Genomic DNA, 17,770 nt, shown 5'->3' with positions numbered 1-17,770 from the left:
CACACACACACACACACACACACACACACACACACACACACACACACACACACACACACACACACACACACCAAAATGCAGACCTCTCCTTCTGAAAGTGAAAAACACAGATCTGAGGTGAGAATGCAAGCTTCTTGCAGTAATAAGAAATTGATCTGCCTGCTACCACCGTTGTGGCCCGTGATTGCCTGGGCCATACAAATGAAAATCCAATGTTGCGCTGTTCCGTCCCTTTAGAATACAGCTGATAGCACACAGCTCAGAGGCCTGATGCTGCGGCAGAAACCTTACAAAAGCCTCGCTGGAGAGCAGCAGGGCCTTTTTAATGTGATGTGTGCATGACTGAAACAGAGTCTCTTTAAGAGGAACTGTAAAACGATGTTTGCTGCCAGATTGGAAAAGTGAGCACAAGAGAGGGAATGGAAGTAAAGGTTACAGATACAGAACATTACAGAACATACTAAGCTTCCACACAGCGTGGCATCATGTCAGTAACATGGTGTTCCCTCATGAGGAAGCAGCAGCGTCAGTGAAGAGATCATTTGAATGAACGTGAGAAAATTTCATCCTCAGAAATCTCAGTCCTGCAAAGTCCACTCAGAAACTACAACTAGCCTTCTAATCTATGACACAATATCAGTTATTATGGTTTAACTTTATGTTATTACAAGCTTCAGCTAAACAGTATATCTTTTATTACTTGTGTCCATTGCCTACTTTATATGCACTTGTTTCATTTCAGCTCTGATGTGATTTTACAAACACACCGATGTGTCAGTTTCACTGTGGCGGACTCACGACACACGGAGAACAGCAGTGTGACAAACAGCATCAGCGGCTACATTGGCTGATGATAGAGAGCTAGCTTAACATGAAAAAAAAAATGTGTGTGTGCCTGATAGTAGTGTGTGCGTGTGCGTGTGCATGTGTGCATACGTGCAGAGCGCTCTTTACTGACCCGTACCTCCATCTCCTTGAGTACAGGATGGTCCTCAATCCCAGGAAACAGGACCCTCATGGCATAGGTGCGGTAGTCCAGGAAGGGGATTCCTGCTCCGTCCAGCTCCTGTGTGAGCTCGTGGATGTCTGTCTGCAACTCTGCAAAGGCTGCAAAAAAGAACAAAGAAAGATTAAATAAAAATAAATTTAACAGTTCTGACTTTCACTGGGATGGGATTGTAGGGGATAAAAAGTGGACTGCAGTTGCAAGAACGTTTCCTAAACATCTCAAAACATTAGAAAAGGGTTCTCAAGGGAGTCCCAGAGCTGCTCTGCTGTGTTGCTGGAATTGTTTTCAAATCGTTTTCACACAGGTTTCTTGATTTTGTGTCAAAAACTTTTTGATTTAATTTCTGTGAATCAGAAATTAAAAATGATAATTTAAGGAGGGATAGGTGATCGGACTGAAAATAAAATGAAAAATCACTGAAACACAGTTAGGACACTTTGTGACTAAACTGCAACAACAAGAGTTACACACGGGTGCAAACTTGTTTGCAATTGTCCCAGATGTCACAGGTGACCATGATGTGAAATCTGCTGCTCAGGTGTCATATGTGTGATTCCAACAGAAGATTTGCATGCTTATTTTATTTTTGTTATTGCAATTTTGTGTCTCCAACTGGTCGCCAAAACATAAAGGTGTCAGTTTGTTCAATGTTCTTTTGTGGCAAAGCAAAAGTAACAATAAAAGGGAACTTTTGCATCCGTGTTTCTATGAATGTATAAGACCCATCACCAAGTGACAAAAGAAGAAATAACTTGGTTACAATCTTCTGAAACTCTTTCACACCATGTTCTTCTATAATATTTATATATATAGAAAAATAAGCAAATTTAAAGAAAATACAGAAACATCTAGAAGGAGTGGCTGTAAAAAGCAGCATTCTGCAGAACTATGAGTGCAGAGAAAGATGGAGGGATTAAAGAGAGGTAGAACAGAGGAAAGTGGTTTGGTGCAGAGGAGGGGGGGGGGGGGAGTTCGGGATGAACAGGTACATGGGAACATAAACCTGACACACACACACACACACACACACACACACACACACACACACACTTCGGTTCCTATGCCTTGAAGCTGATCACACAACCTTGCACCCAGATGATTTATGTGGAAGCATGTCAGAGTTTGTACACATTTTCAGTCCCCAATGTGAGTGTGTGTGTGTGTGTGTGAGTGTGTGTGTTTTCTGACCCCATCCTATAAAATCTAATGGTTTCTCAAGTTACTTTAATGGAAAAATTGGATCATATCAGTTCCCAAACACAACAGCCACAAGTCAAATTAAACAGTTAAACTCTATGTTGTTGTATCTAACTAAGGAACCAAAGCAAGTCTCCACAGTTTCCTCAGAATAATGTTTGTGTGTCTCATCTAAATTATAACAGATAACAAAACAAGGCCCAGAATAACAGATGGCTTGTGTCATCCTCTCCTTCCCATCTTTATCTCTTTCTCTTCCATTCAAAGTGACATCTAAGAAGTCACTTCTCTGCTGGCTTCATTGGTCCCTTCAGCTCTATTTCTATCTGTTCCATCCCTTTTCCTGTGCTAGCTACTTTCTGCAAACTCTCTTCATATCAGCGTTTTCCTGGTTTCCCCCGGGATAATTACTTCCGTTACACCTGTCTTATTAATCACACATACGGCTTTCCTTTTGTTGTACTTGAGTAACCGTCTGTTTGCCCACTGATCTCTCTGTGCAACTAAACATTTACCCAGAATCATCTCCCATCTTCAGTTGATCCATCCTTTTCATTTAAAATTTCTCCCCAAATCTGTTTCTTTTCAACTCTTCTTTCATAATCCCATCAATCTCACTAATTGTTTGCCATACGTCTCTCTCCGACTCCGTCCCTTCACATCCATCCTCTTGTCGTCTTCCAGACAGCGAGGGGCAGACAGGGGTCGGGGCCCGCAGACTTACTGCCTCACACTGCAGCCAATCATACTCTGACCTAGAATATGAATTTATGAGAGTGTGTGTGGTGGGGCATAGGTGGTGGACAGGAAATAAAAACAATCCAAGTGCAAGGAAAAAAAGCTGCTGATCATTTCAACGCACTTGAGTAATGCACACCATGAGGATAATACCAGATTATGATATTTTGAACCAAAAGCAACAACACAGCAGATGTTGTCTTCTATTTCCATCCCTTATAGTTGATGTTAGACTTTGATCAGAAGTTATGGAGTGACTACCAGCTCACAGCGCCTCAGCTGCTTCAGACCCAACTCACCGTAGGTAGAGAAAACGTTGTGATCCTAAATCTGGTGCTTCAGAAGTTTGAATGGGATATTTTATTTGATTTTGATGCCACATCATAGTCATTCTGCTTATCGTTACTATAAGGCTGTAAGACTTCTGATATCTCAGACCGGATTCGTCACAAACCCAAAACTACACAATTTACACAAATCTGCACAACTTTAATGTAATCTAGCAGTTTATAGCTAGACGTCTCTGTTATTCTGACCCAGTAGGCTGCAGGTGGACTTCAGGCAGTTTCTAATCAAGATTAAACACTGTTTCATGTAAACCTCTTTAAAACAATGCAACAAATAAAGTGATCTCTCCTTCCAATGTATTGTCATGATCATGCTATCAGTATTCTCCTTCTCCTCCACCCCATCTGTCTCTCTCCTTCTGCCAGCAAACCAGTACCAGCATCAGTAGGATCCTCTCCCAGGATCCATGCCTCCTCCTGCCAAGTGAATATATGCTAATGTACTGGTGTAGAAGTTTCTCTCCATCTCCCAGTGGTCCTCAGCTAACACCAAACCACTCCTTTACAATCCCTCACTTTCTCACCTCTGTGCCCCATCTCAGGCTAACCCCTACCCTCTTCCTCTCTCTTTCCCACCGTGTGTGTGTGCGCGCGCGCGTGCGTGTATGGATGGTAGTGAGGCCAGCCAGGCTGTTCTCTTGTGGGGTGAAGAGCCAACATCTGGTGGCTGGCTCAGATCAAAGTACTCCTCTGGAAAGACACCAACACACACACACACACACACACGCACGCACGCACGCACGCACGCACGCACGCACGCACGCACGCACGCACGCACGCACGCACGCACGCACGCACGCACACACACACACACACACACACACACACACACACACACACACACACACACACACACACACACACACACACTGCAGCAACCTAACAGCAGGGGGATGGTTGGCATCAACTGGGAGAGGAAAACAGAGAGTCGGAGCGAGAACGCAGAGAGAGAAACCGATAGGACTATTCAGTGTGAGTCGTGCTGCTGTGAGCAACACTTGATCTCTAAATGAGGCTCAGCTGAGGAAAACACAACTCACCTTCCTTGCACTCCAGAGCGACCCTGGACTCCAGGTTGTCCATCTGAAGTTGCAACCTTTTGAGGGTGCGGTCGGCGTCCCTTGATTTCCTCTTGTAGGCGATCAACACCATGATGATGACCAGCAGAAGCAGGCCTCCACCTCCTCCGATACCGATGATAGCGGGCAGGGTGAGCAGGCTGTCGGAGTAGATCTGAAGAGTCCCCGGCGAGTATTCAAAGCCCCCAACACGAACCTTGATGAGAAACACAAAGAGAATAGCTCAACTCTGCTGGACTTGCACACACTATAACTGGGCTTTCTGCCGTGATGTTGGAAACCAATTTCCTTCACATCAAGTACAAAATAAATGAGATGTCACCGTCGTTATTAAAGCTGTCTAACCTGCAAAGTGTAGGAATCCTAAACAGATCCAACTTGAAAACTCACAGGCTGCACGGGGATAAAAGTGCGACTAACTTAATAAACAAACCTTCTACGTCTAATCACAAAATGTATTTAGGCTGGAAAACAAAGCAGAGCCGAGTTGTGCTACGAGCGACCCAAAACTCCATTATCACATCAAAACAGTTCTTGGTTGCAAAACAAATGATAAAAATGTAAACAAATAACACACATCCTCTGCTCTTCCTCCTGCTTTCACACTGGCTTACATCTATAAAACACCAACAGAAAGAGAGTAAAAATAAACAGAGACCTCTCATGCCCACAAGCCATTTTCTGGTCTCTGCTGAATACCAATACTGCTTAAATGCCAGGGAGGATGCCAGCCAAGCCAGACGGATCAAAAGCCTCTAAGACTCAAATACAGTCGAGGAGTACTGCCAATGGGGCGAGAGCAGGGGTGTGTGTTCCTGTGCTTGCAGCCATACGAATAGGGTAAAAAAAAAAAATCTAGAGTAATTGAAGATATTTGGGTCGTCTGGATGGGGGAAGAGAAAATGAGATGAATGAATGAAAAGGCAGGAAGTGGATTGATGTGAGTGTGAACGTCAGAGCCAAAATAGCAGGAACTGCGGGACAAAACAGGCTGGAAGAATAGAATTACGAAAAATGCAAATCTAGTGGGATCATGAATTATCACCCGCTTAACCTACATCTTTTCCAGGTATTGACACGTCAGCGTGTGGCACATCAAAACAAAACATGACAGGAGAGACGTTACACAGGAACAACATGAAGAATGAAAGTTTCTCTTACTGTGACTTTGTGTTCTCCGGTCAGATTGGGCCACTCACACAGCAGCTGGCTCTCTGACAGGGTGAGAACGCAGGGCGTCTCCCCGATCAGCACCGTGTAGTTCAGTTTAGTATTCCCTGGAGCTGCAGGAATTAGGTTACGGCCCTAGAAACAGACACACACATAAAACTCTAACGTACAATCAGATCCACAAACATGAACAAAGCAACCACAGGCCTGAGCGATGCATCTGCCATCTTGAATCTTTTATCTTGACATAAGATAAAAATCTCAGATAATAGCTAACCCTCAACAAACCCTTAATTTGCATTTTCAGTTAATGCACAGCGAGTCATGGCAGATGGCTGCCCACACTGAAGGGTAGTTTTCCTCTCCACTGTCGCTGCATGCTTGCTTAGTTCAAATATTGCTGTAAAGTCTCTGACACAAGTCAGTGACTTGACCTGAAAATAACACTGCAGCCATTAAACGAACAACAGATGATGTACGGATAACACTGTCCCGTCCTACACCAGCCAGTTAAAAACGGGTACAGATCAACTACTTAAAACAATTAAAATCAGCATGCAGGGGAAATTCAAGTAGCCAACACTTGTTTTTACTTTTTATAGAAATTAAATGAACCAGTTAAGCTGGCTTTGACTCGGCTTAGCCCTGTTATTCTTTAATCAAACCTGCTTTTTACTGATTCTGCTAAAAGCTGGCATCAGTAGAGGTTGATGTTAAAACGTGCCCCACAAGGTGTACTCTGTGGTAAATTTAAGGTATAAAACTCTGTTTTACTCTCAACAGCAACATTCTCAGCACAGTTTTTTTAAAAGAGAGAGAAAGTAATTTTCGGAACATTGTAATAGAATTTAAGTTTCTTTGAAATGATTCACTGTGAATTAGTTTAAGGGGTTCTTATTTCTGAAGGTATTCAGCAGAAGACGACTGGGGCAATCAGAGCTTTTCATTACAGAACTATATTTAAAGTTTGGGGGGTTAGGCTTACCTCATTTCTAAATCTCCACCTTGATTTGATAGGAAGGAAAAAAGGCTTTGGTTTTTCCATGAAATTGCAGGATAATTTCCTTACTGAAAGGCTTTGAAGTTCAAGGGGCGGGGGGTGGGGGTCATAAGACGACGCTGTGGGGGCGGGGATGGGGTAAATACTCAGGATTCAAATACACACAGCCTCTATGGCTCAGAGTCAACATGCTATAAAGTCTCTCTTCAAACGTCTTTAGATGAAAACCTGAGTGGGCGCCATGGCAACACTCAGACCCACTTTATAAATATCTCTTACTTTGCACCTGATTTTGAAAGGAGAGGTTTTAAGAAACAAAATGTCTCCCTCTTAAAGGTCTTCAACCCCCATCGGAGAAAGCAGGAGGAGAAACAACATCTTTCAAGGCTGAAAAACATCTGCAAGCAGGGTGAAAAAAATCATTTCAAATGCTTGTCAGTGATTTATCAACTGGACTGGAGGCTGAGAGGTCGCTCTAACATTTTCTCAACTTATCATTTGTCAGATTAAACCTTTACCATTACAGGAATATTTCACACTCAGCTAACCTTCTTATGTCCTAACGTCTCAGTGTGTAGATATTTGTGCTGCACCTACCTTGAGGATGAGTGGTGAGCTGGGCTTCAGCTCTAGCATGCCTGTGGAGCTCAGAGGCTCAAACTCTGGGTTGGGATGGTAGCTGAAGGTCTCGTTTACCACCAGCACCGAGCGAACTCCATCCAAGACAAAACCAATCTCATCCGGACTGCTACCCAGTTCTGAAAAGCTCTTGTCAGATCCGGCCACAGAGGGCGCCAGACACTCCATCACTGTGTTGTTGACGACTGTGCAGTTCTGAAGAGGCAGGAAGAGATGAGGAGTAAAATGAGGAGTGGCGAAGGCGTGAACATATGTGAAGCTGATTTAGTACTTCAGTGTTTTCAATAAGTGGGAAAATAAAATCCTGCGTGCTGCAAGGAGCTGAAACAAGGTTATGCGATAAAAGTGATTAAACGCCTGTAATGACATGATGAGGAAAAAGCGGCCTAATGACATCAGAGCTGTAATCAGGGTTGATATCATCTAGAAATACCCTGTGGACCTCCACACAAATTAAACCATAACGACAGAGCAGCTAGTCGCTGCTAATGCTAACACGGGATGGCAGAAGAGACCTTTGCAGCCATACATTGTGCTACATTTGTCACTCACACACACACACACACACACACACACACACACACACACACACACACACACACACACACACACACACACACACACACACACACACACACACACACACACACACACACACACACACACACACACACACACACACACACACACACACACACCAATAAACATACCTCTCTGCAGTCAAGGAGGGACAGAAGAAATGTGGGATATTTTTACTTTTAGCTTTAGAGTCGGAGAGGGAAAAAGGTTAGCTGAGCCCCGTGGTGAGGGGTGAAGAGAGCGGGATTTGTAGGAGCACCTTTATTGCTAGTTGACATTTTAAAGGTTAAACTGCTAAAAGGAAATTCAACATCAAAAACAAACAGAAAATAAGCTCTTGGCAGGTTAACCGACAGCGGCAGGTGTGTGTCTGTTCTCCTGAGGTGTGTGTATAATAAGAAAGTGTGTTTTTCTATAAGGGGAGAAAGGCAGACTCCTGTGTGTATTTAGAATTATGTCTCATTTGAGAGAAGTTTCTATTAAATCACTACAAATGTTACAAAAACTCACATTTTCTGATTCTGCAGCTCCATACTTGGCTCTCATTTTGGGCTCTTTAATGGTGGCCAGGTTGGTTCCGGTAATGGTCAGCATGGTTCCGCCACTAAAACAAATACAGAAAATGCTATTAGAGAAGAACATAACACACACACACACACACACACACACACAGACGCACGCACACACACACACACACACACACACACAATTATATAACACCAAAAGACAAGAACATTTCTTAATGCTCTTGCGTGCTGCGAAATTAACCATCGCCTGTTTATTTCCTCTTGCATGATCCTGCTGCATGCACTATTCAACAGGCCCATCAGTGGATATAAATGTTAATAAATCTGTTCTCAGAAGTGAATACAGCCCTTCAGATGGTGATTCACCATTAATGTTCACTCCAGCTGTAGCCTTTCCTCTGCTTATTCATGGAGGCCCTTTATCTCCTGCAATGACAGTAATGCCACGTCTCTTGCATGAATGTTAAAAGCTCGTTTAAACACAGGCTGGAGGGGAAAAGATGCAAATTTGTGTCATATCTGATTGTTAAAGCCTGTGGCCTCACATCATCACATCACAAAGGCAAGAGGAAACACAAATTTATGTTTCCGATATATTTTTTATTTCACATCCAAACAGAATGGGTGTCAAATTGTGCAGTTTTGACACAAGTGACCTATTCGGGTCTATGTGACACTGACCAGCAGAGACATGGGTGCTGTGGGTGAGAAGACATTGCCTTTGTCAGCCTGTGAGGCTGAACTTTATCTGATGAGAGACGCTCTGACAGATGCTAAATAAGTCGGCGTATAACTTATCTCAATCCAGTGCTAATGTGAGTCACTGCTGGCATAAGAATGAAGCACTGGCTTTAGTCAAACAGCTTTTTATTTTCTAAAATGCCAAGGGTGCACCACAACAGGAGAATATATGCTGTGAAATTTGAGGAAAATATCTCTCCAATGAGATAGAGTAAGGGATGCAGGTGATGGGATGCTGGACTAGTATACAAGACTAGCATCATATGCTGGTCCACCAGCTAAACCATCACCAAAACACAATGACCATCTATGCTAAGATAAGTTATACGTTTTACAGCAGGGTCTCAGGACTTGCTGTAAAACTAAGAATAACTTAGCAGACAGAGTGCTGTGGTCTTCAGAAGGCCTGGTGGAGGCTGGGTGATGTGATGCTTGCTGTAAAAAGGACCAGATGAAGCATTTAGGAGGTTTACATGTATCCTTTGTTTGTTTGAGGAGGAGCAGAAACCCGAGCTGTGGAAATGTTGAGTAAATACAAACACTACAAAAGCCAGAGGCTTGAGCGAGAACTGATCTAAGAGATGATTAGAAACTTTCCCACATGGAAGCTTCCCACTACATTGTGCACCATGCACAATGTGCTTCACTAATCAACTTCTTTTAAACGCGTGTTAGAGACATGGATCTGTTATGGGGCCTGGATTGTCGCTCACAGAGAAGAATGAGTCCCAGTCAGCCCAGCGGTTGAGGAAACATCATCCGGAATGTCCCACTAAAGGAAACACTCCAGCAAAATGACTTTGTAAATAAAAAAGCATAAATATCCAGGAGAACCGTGCACCTCCTCCTGTGGGATCACTGAGGGAAACGCTGAAAACAAGCTGAGCAGAGGTTACTTCCCTCTGGGATGGAGCTGGTGCTTTTATTCTCCATTTTCCCCTGTTCAACCTTCAACCTTTCACTCATTCCACTCCAAACAAGACTTCTCCTCCTTTCACACCTTTTCTTCACGATGAGGGAGCTTGTGTCCCAGCTGAGTTTAAATGTGAGTCCCGTTTTTCACCTCATCCCCTTGCGATGGCACAGAGGATGACTGCTACGGTGTCTGGAGGGAAAATCTCGCTTCACTCCTCCACTTCTAAATAAACCGGATTTACTCTATAGAAAAAACAGCTGCTACCCATTTTAAAGTCACTTTAAACCCAAACAAAGAAAAAAATACCAGAACTGAATTCGCGATTATCTCAAAGCAGCCTCATTTTATTCTGCAATTTCTATGAACCTTAAGTTTTAATTAAACATTTAGACCAAAAAATCAGTTCCTGAAACTCTAAGCCACAGCAGAAGTGAATGAGAGAGTGATAAGTGTGCACATGTTGGTGTCACTTCAGAACCGAAGAGTAGCGTGTTTCTAGGTCATGCTAGTGAGCCCATTAGCATTTGGAAGCTCCGAGCTCGGCTGTTTTTCCCTCTACACCACAGCTTGTGTTTGCAGAAGAAACCTTCCTGTGGCTATGAAGTCTCATTTCAATAAGTCAAGTAATATTCACAGATACATCTCTGCTGCAGCTCATCAGCCAGCAGGGCATGCTTCAGGAACCTCCTTCTACTGCTGCTCTCGCTCACAAAGGTTTACTTTTAAAATATAAACAGAATAAATAACATGCCTTTTATAAAGTGAAATGGTGAGGAAAACTTTGTTTGTTTTTGTCAGACCCACAGAGGGAGTGTGGAGGCAGAAAATACATTTATCATCCTGTAGGTGGAGTTTCTTCTTCAGTTAGTCCAGCTAAACTCAAAAAGATTGATGAGTGTTGATATAAAGACCACCAAGGATTAATAATGCAGTGATGCATTTGTATCTGGTCAGCAGATGGATCTCACATCAAGCAGAATTGTAGATCAAACAGTGTACAGAGGTAACTTATAAATAGGAATTTTACAGTAGTGAATTATTGAATCATACATGTAACATTAAGATAGTAAAACACAAAAAAATGCCATTTCCTCTAAATTACTGAGAGTTCATCATTCTTTTGCATGAGCATGGGGTGGGGTTTAGGTGGATACCCTACCTGGCGATACTCCAATCCGGCTCTATCTTGAGGATGGTGGGATCATCTGTGTAGCTGAACTTGACTTCCGGGTTCCTCATCTCTGCAGAGTTGATGTCCACCATCACCGGGGTGGCACCTGAGGCCTGGCCAGCTGGGGTCACGCACACAATCTCCTTGCTGTTCCGCCTGGGTGAGAAGAAAAGGGAGTCAGGACGGGAACAAAACCAAACTTTAACCACTGCAAACCTCATAAATGATTCATCGAATGCACACGCATGCACGCACACACACGCACACGCACACACACACACACGCACGCACGCACGCACACACACATTGCTGACATCTGCCTGTACACAAGGCAAACATCTTTCCCGTTGTCCAGACCGGGTTTCATCAGCTGAAACAGCAAACTGCTGGAGTTCAAAGCTGTCACGCTGTCTCTTTGTCTGTCTCTCCATCAGGCTGGTAGCCTCTCTGTGTGATGCAACTCCCTCGCTGGGAGAGACAGAGCCAACTGTCACCAGCAAAGAAACTTCATGTGGCACGGTGTGGAACACTGGGGACATCTTGCAGTGAGCAAATCTGTGTTAGCAGACCCTGTGTGTGTTTACACCCACGTATGTGCCCGACTGCTTCAGGTAAATATAAAATCGTGTGTGTGTGTGTGTGTGTGTGTGTGTGTGTGTGTGTGTGTGTGTGTGTGTGTGTGTGTGTGTGTGTGTGTGTGTGTGTGTGCATGGAAGGCGCAGTGATAGATCTCGACCATAAAAAGAGCCAGCTGGTCAGAATCAAGTCCCTCCCCCGTGACCTGCTGTGAACGCCAAATCCAGACGGAGAGGATGAAGAGTAAAAACCTGTTCCCGGACCCTTGCAGCGATCCCAGGGCGGGGCCGGGCTACCGACCAGAAACGAGGATATCAGGGTGCCTTTGTTGAACGTGTCGCTGCTTCATCCCGAGGGGGGCAATTCCACCGGCGTCTTCAGAGACGACTCGGAGAGGAGATGAAGGAAGACGGAAAAAATTCAAGGACAATTTAGGGGGGGATCACATTCCTCTGGTGCTGTGTTGCTATGGTAACCATTTTCACAACAGCATCGATGTCAGGAGTGCCTGTGGTGCCATGTACGTGTTTTCTGACAAGGTTGCGGCCACACAAATTAAGCCGGGAGAGGAAACAGAGACGGGGGGAAAGAAAAGGGGGTTGCACGGGGAGATAAGAGGATGAGTGACTCGGGGTAAATAGGCTTTGATTAAAGCGAAGGCCAAACTGAATACAAACGCATTAAAGAGACAGACTCAACCAGTTCATTACTCTGGCCATAAAGGTTATTGCTGCTCAGTGAATGAAAGGCCAAGACTATTATATTCACCTTTCTGGTGACGTGCTGCAGAGCTTCAAATTGGCCACTACTTCTTTTTTTGATGTGATATTAAAAGAAAAGTTGATGGGTCTAAGCTCATTAGTTGAACCTGTCACTTGTTGCCTCAGATAGAAAAGCCTCTATAATAAAAGCACCTATTGGACAAAATACCTGGAAAAGAAAGAGTTAGGAGAAATAAAACAAATGTTTATGAAAGGTACTTTCTTTCAGTCGGACTCCTCTTTTACATCACAGCTCAGAGGAATAAAAGACCTGTTGGCTGCAGGAAGGAGGGTCATATCTAACTGGATCTATGTCTCCTTGACGTGAATTCCTAGCACATCTAGTGGAGAGAGGGTGAAAGGGAAGATAACAGAGACCGATTACTCTGTAAACTAAATAATCAGTGAGGTGGATGGCTTCATTTTTACATTTTTGCAGCTCAAAGCAGGCAGGGTGTGCCACGATGCCATTCACAACCACATAGTTCATTTTAAATTATGGTTATATTTCGCACAAAATGAGGGCTCTGCACTGAAGTCATTTGCAGCATAACTGAACAGCGATATCAGCCTCCCTTAGAAAGGCTGTACTATCATTCCCACAATTGCTGTGAATTACAGTTCTGCAGGTCATCCCCTCACTAGCTGCATTTTTCAGACCAGCAGCAAATCAATGGCAGCAACCGGGGAGCGGAGACGGACATTTTTAACAGAAATTATTGAACACTATGTAAGAAGAAAAGATGACAGCTTGATGAAAACTCAACGATGGATGAGAAGTACATGAAGCCTTATGAAGCGTACATTCCTATAGAGAAGAAAGGGACAATTTCACGTATCTTTTCTAATAAAAATATTTTGTAGCTATCAGGCAAAACTTTGTTTTTTGTTTTTGAGGTGTTAAAAATGATGCATCATAATGGAAAAATGGTAAAATTTTCTATGAAATTGTAGTAAACTTGAGTGTATTTAACACAAAAACGACAGAACAAAGATCCGTCTGAGCGGTTTGGATTCCCTCACCTCTCAAAGCGGCATGAGTGAAGCCCGATCTTCACAGATACGGCGCTGCCTGCATTGAGGTGACTGCCTTCAATGGTGATCCTTGTTCCTCCAGACAGAGGCCCGGCAGAGGGTTGGACACGGGAAAAATGTGGAGACTAACGAAGGACACAGAAGACACACGGGTCAAGAATGACTCATCGTCTTCATCATGGCTGTCAAATCCAGTTATGAAATCATTCACGCAACCTCCGACATCATTTTATCATGAATTATCAACGCTTACCACAAAGGTGAAGGCCTTGGTCGAGACTGCTTTGTAGTCAGGATGAATGCAGTCTCTCACACACACCTCCACCTGAGCGTCCTGCACTCGGTAACCCGTTGCATCATTCAGCCGACACACAATCCTGAGAGAGAGAGAGAAACAAAAGGAGAAAGAAGAGTTTGAATGATTGTCTTTTCACCTACAAATGAAACAGATCAGTGCTGCTTTAGTTTCTCTCCAGCATCGTTGTTTCAGTGTATTTTGAAGTTCATGTGAGCTATAAGTTGTTTGATTTAGACCAAAAAATGAAGTGATTGAAGAGCGAAGCATTCTGGGGTGAAACACCCCAGCTCGTTTGGGGTTCGCGCTCATATTTTAGCTACGTACTCATGACTCCAGTCACACGATGATATTTGGTTCTAGGAATAATGTTTCAATTTCCAAAACTTTTTTTTGTTTTTGTCAATCTAAAGTCTTATTGGACCGGCTTGTTTTACTGTAATTTCTGTTGTTGCATTTTTCTAATCATTAAAAGAGATGGTCTATGACGACCCTTCTATGGGACTGGTATGGGTGATAGGTCGGTGGCTGAAACCACGACAACAAATGACCGCTATACAAGCTGATTTTTTCTGGTCGGATGTCGGAATTCTTTATCTGGAAAACAAAACACAGCATGATTAGTTAACTTGGAGAACATATATTTAATAACTTTTAAAGGATGTAATTATACTGATTATGTATGAAGTGGTCAATATAAACCAATATATTGATTAATCAATCTACCTTTAGTTTAGTCCATCTGAAACAGGTTCCTTTGAACTTAGATGGAGTGCTAGAAAGTTTTATTTTACTAACAAAAAAAAACGGTTTATTTCTCGCATGTAGAACCAATGCATTCAGAGATGCTTTCAATTTGTATTCAGTTCAGCATCAATTGGTTTTCTCTGGGAATAAAAGGTAAGTTTATAAACAACTTTCTTTCTTTTTATAGATCTGATCATAAAGGATCAACAAGTTACAGCCAAACTTAACTGGCATTCAAAAAAATGTGTTCACCAATACCTTTAGTTATTTTAGTTTAAGTTAGCTTAGCAGCAGCGCCATTATTTTCTGTTTAATCTTCATGAGGTTCTTGATTTACAGTAATTATATGGACAACTGCAGCCAAAAAACAAGATCCAAACTTAAAGATGAGGGAAACATGTTTAATCAATACATTTGCAGTGGTCTCTGGTAGGAATGAATGCCTTGTAAGCCATACTCAGGGCAAAAAAAGCCCAGAAACACCTGCATCAGCAGAGACAAGTCTGCCACATCAGAGCTGAGTTTTACACGGCAGGATTATTTCCTGATATTTGGACATCTTGCCTCGGATTGGATAACGGCAACATGACTCTACCACTAACCCTGTTTGCTCGAGAGGGTGCTCGCTGCAGAACTACAAAGGCGGAGCTGCACCTGAGTCAGCCCCGCCCACTCATGCAAACAGCCTAGCCCACTGACTTTTTCTGTTTTTTGTTTGTTTGTTTTTTTATCGCAAACTAACCTGACCCACATGATTTACAGCTGTTACTACTTTACAAATGTTAATGCTATGTTCTATGCTCCAATTAAGCAAGATAAATATAACTTGCTACATGACAAAGCCTGAATATATCCCGAAATGAAAAGGTTTCATTTAGCAAATATCCGGCCATAGCCGCTCCAACAGAACCAAGGTACAAAAGCATTTAAGGACAATTGTTTAGTGGGCTCTGGTAGTCTAATGGCAAGATCATCAAACTTAAGTTTTGCTTTCCCCTCAGCTGATGTTGGTTCGACTCTCGGTGGGGTCGACAACAATCTATTTAGCCAGATGAAACATTTAATTTGTTTATATTTTAGTTGTAATGTTTATTTTCTGCAAAATGTTTATGTCTCTAAAAGTTCTTTGAATTTGGTGGGTCCTAAACAGCATTTTAGTTGAAACTCTGCTCACAAATGGACTCACACTGGCTAAATAAATGAACAAAAAAAAAAAAAAACACATTAGTCATTATATGTTAAACGGTGTACCAATAAATGGTTAAAAACATAGTAGTGGCAAGTGTAGCTAGAAAAGAAGAAAAAAGTTTGCACTGCTACCGGGAGGCGAACCTGCGCAAAACTACATGCCAAGCTGACTCCATAACCACTTCACCACTACATCTGACAACAATCTAATGGTGTCATATATAATTGTCCCATTGTAATTGTCCCATCCAGTGTGTCTTTGTAGATGGGATGTATGGTTTTTCGGTGGTGTCTCAGTAAGTCATTTCAGAAATAATTTGTCAGAAAATTCATAGAATATCCAGATTTGAGAACCAAGACCAGACCCGCTTCGGGGGAGGAGACCAAATTGAAGCTGAGATGGGAGGAAAATGTGTGAATGAGGCCAAAAATGGCTTTGGCGTGTTTCTTATGAGGAAATGGCAATATAACATGATTAAAAGTTCCAAAAGTTAGATTTTTAATTATATGGAACCTTTACAAAAACGGTTCAATTAACTTCTCAACTCAGTCCTCAATCTTGCATTTTAGATGAAATTAGCTATAACACCCTCTTTGGTTGCAGAATGCTATTAAGTCTGACAACTGGAAGGAATTGGACTGACTCTGATGGAATGGGCGGGGCTGACTCTGGTGCAGCTCCACCTTCTGGTGCAGCTCCGCCTTTGTAGTTCTGCAGCGAGCACCACTTGGTTTGCTCTGCAACATGGATGTTTTATCTCCTCAAATAACACAAACTTGGTGGAGCTTCTGCCATGTGGTTGACTTGCTAATGCTTAGTTAGCTAGCCGAGACCATCTCTGCTTACTCTGGATGCTAAAACAAAAACGGCTTTCCCCGTAGTGAGCTGTCAGGCTTTTCAAATCCTAGATTTTCACTGCATTTTCTATCAGAAGCAAATGCAGGAGATAGGTGTAAGAGACTATTTCATGTTCAGCCTGCATGAAAAACCCAGGAGAGACCGATTACATTCAGATAGTTCATTAAAAAATGTATTTTCAGTGAACCACACCTTTAAAGTGACAGCAGTTTTTGTGTGGTTAGAATCCTGGCTTTAATAACTTTATTAAGGTGGTTTCCAACGTGACAGATGTTTTCTGCATTGTTCCTGATGCAAAAACCCATGCCAGTAAGTGTGAAGAATTTTTTTCTGTTTTCCTTAGCAAGGCTTTAATGAAAACAACTAAAACAGGACAAGTTATCAGGGAGAAGCAGCAGTGATCTAAACTAGAAGTTCTCTGATTGAGGGCACAATGCTCCTGCATTACAGCGGAACCACGAGCAGAGCACTTGGCCTGAGGGCGCTGGCCGGCCAGATGAAAATCCACCGGAGAAATTATTGAGCAACGAGAGCAGTGGTGGTAAAAGCCTGTAGGGAGCATGCATATAAGCACGCACGCGCACACACACACACACACGCGCGCGCGCGCGCGATGTTTCACCCACTGGAGACACACTTGACTGTTAATTAGCCAGAGCGAATGAATGAGACGGGGAGAAAGGCTGAGAGATAGAGACAGAAAACGGGAGAAAGGAAGTGAGAATGAGCGCTGGAGTGAGAGAGAGGCTGATTAATTGAACGTGCTCATATCTTACACATCTCTTCAGCTTCCTCTCCCTTAGAGAAGTTGTTAACTCTCCTGCTTCCCTCCTCCCTGCAGGTGGCCATGGCAACCGCAGTGCTGCTGCGGCGATGCATTTTACATTCCGATGCGGTTTGTGTTGATTGTTTTTATTTTTCACTTTCTCATTCATTCATTCCCCAGTCTCTGACTATGACAGGGGCAATGATTAAAATGCTGGACAGCTCTCAGTTAGAAACGCAGCTTCACTTGCTTCATTACGGCACAGATGACAGGTGGCTGCGCAGAGCTGTTACCGAGCGCACAGCTAGAAAGACTGAAAACACATCAGGGAAGCTGCCATCATTATGAATTATACTTCATTCATTCAAATAACTGAGGTGAGGTGTGAAATACTAAAGAATTAAACATATGTTAAATTGTGGCACAGTTT

At 43.0% G+C, this 17,770-nt stretch overlaps 1 protein-coding gene across 4 annotated transcripts in view; it reads right to left on the bottom strand.

The window, feature by feature from the left end:
* plxna1b (plexin A1b) overlaps positions 1 to 17,770 on the bottom strand; it is a 175,761-nt gene that overhangs the window by 12,252 nt on the left and 145,739 nt on the right. For 2 of the 4 annotated variants that reach the window (XM_015959444.3, XM_015959446.3), the window contains exons 13-20: positions 13,739 to 13,862; positions 13,474 to 13,610; positions 11,102 to 11,269; positions 8,269 to 8,362; positions 7,138 to 7,374; positions 5,532 to 5,675; positions 4,332 to 4,566; positions 959 to 1,107 (exon numbers count right to left, since the gene is read on the bottom strand). In XM_015959444.3, coding sequence (XP_015814930.3) covers positions 959 to 1,107; positions 4,332 to 4,566; positions 5,532 to 5,675; positions 7,138 to 7,374; positions 8,269 to 8,362; positions 11,102 to 11,269; positions 13,474 to 13,610; positions 13,739 to 13,862 — 1,288 coding nt within the window. The remainder of the gene's footprint in view (positions 1 to 958; positions 1,108 to 4,331; positions 4,567 to 5,531; positions 5,676 to 7,137; positions 7,375 to 8,268; positions 8,363 to 11,101; positions 11,270 to 13,473; positions 13,611 to 13,738; positions 13,863 to 17,770) is intronic. The other 2 variants (XM_015959445.3, XM_015959447.3) reach the window with 1 other exon arrangement.

The sequence above is a fragment of the Nothobranchius furzeri genome, chromosome 3, assembly GCF_043380555.1.
Source record: "Nothobranchius furzeri strain GRZ-AD chromosome 3, NfurGRZ-RIMD1, whole genome shotgun sequence".
Taxonomy (NCBI): Eukaryota; Metazoa; Chordata; class Actinopteri; order Cyprinodontiformes; family Nothobranchiidae; genus Nothobranchius; species Nothobranchius furzeri.
Note: the sequence above shows the minus strand (reverse complement) of the source record. Positions and strands in the feature narration are given on the sequence as shown.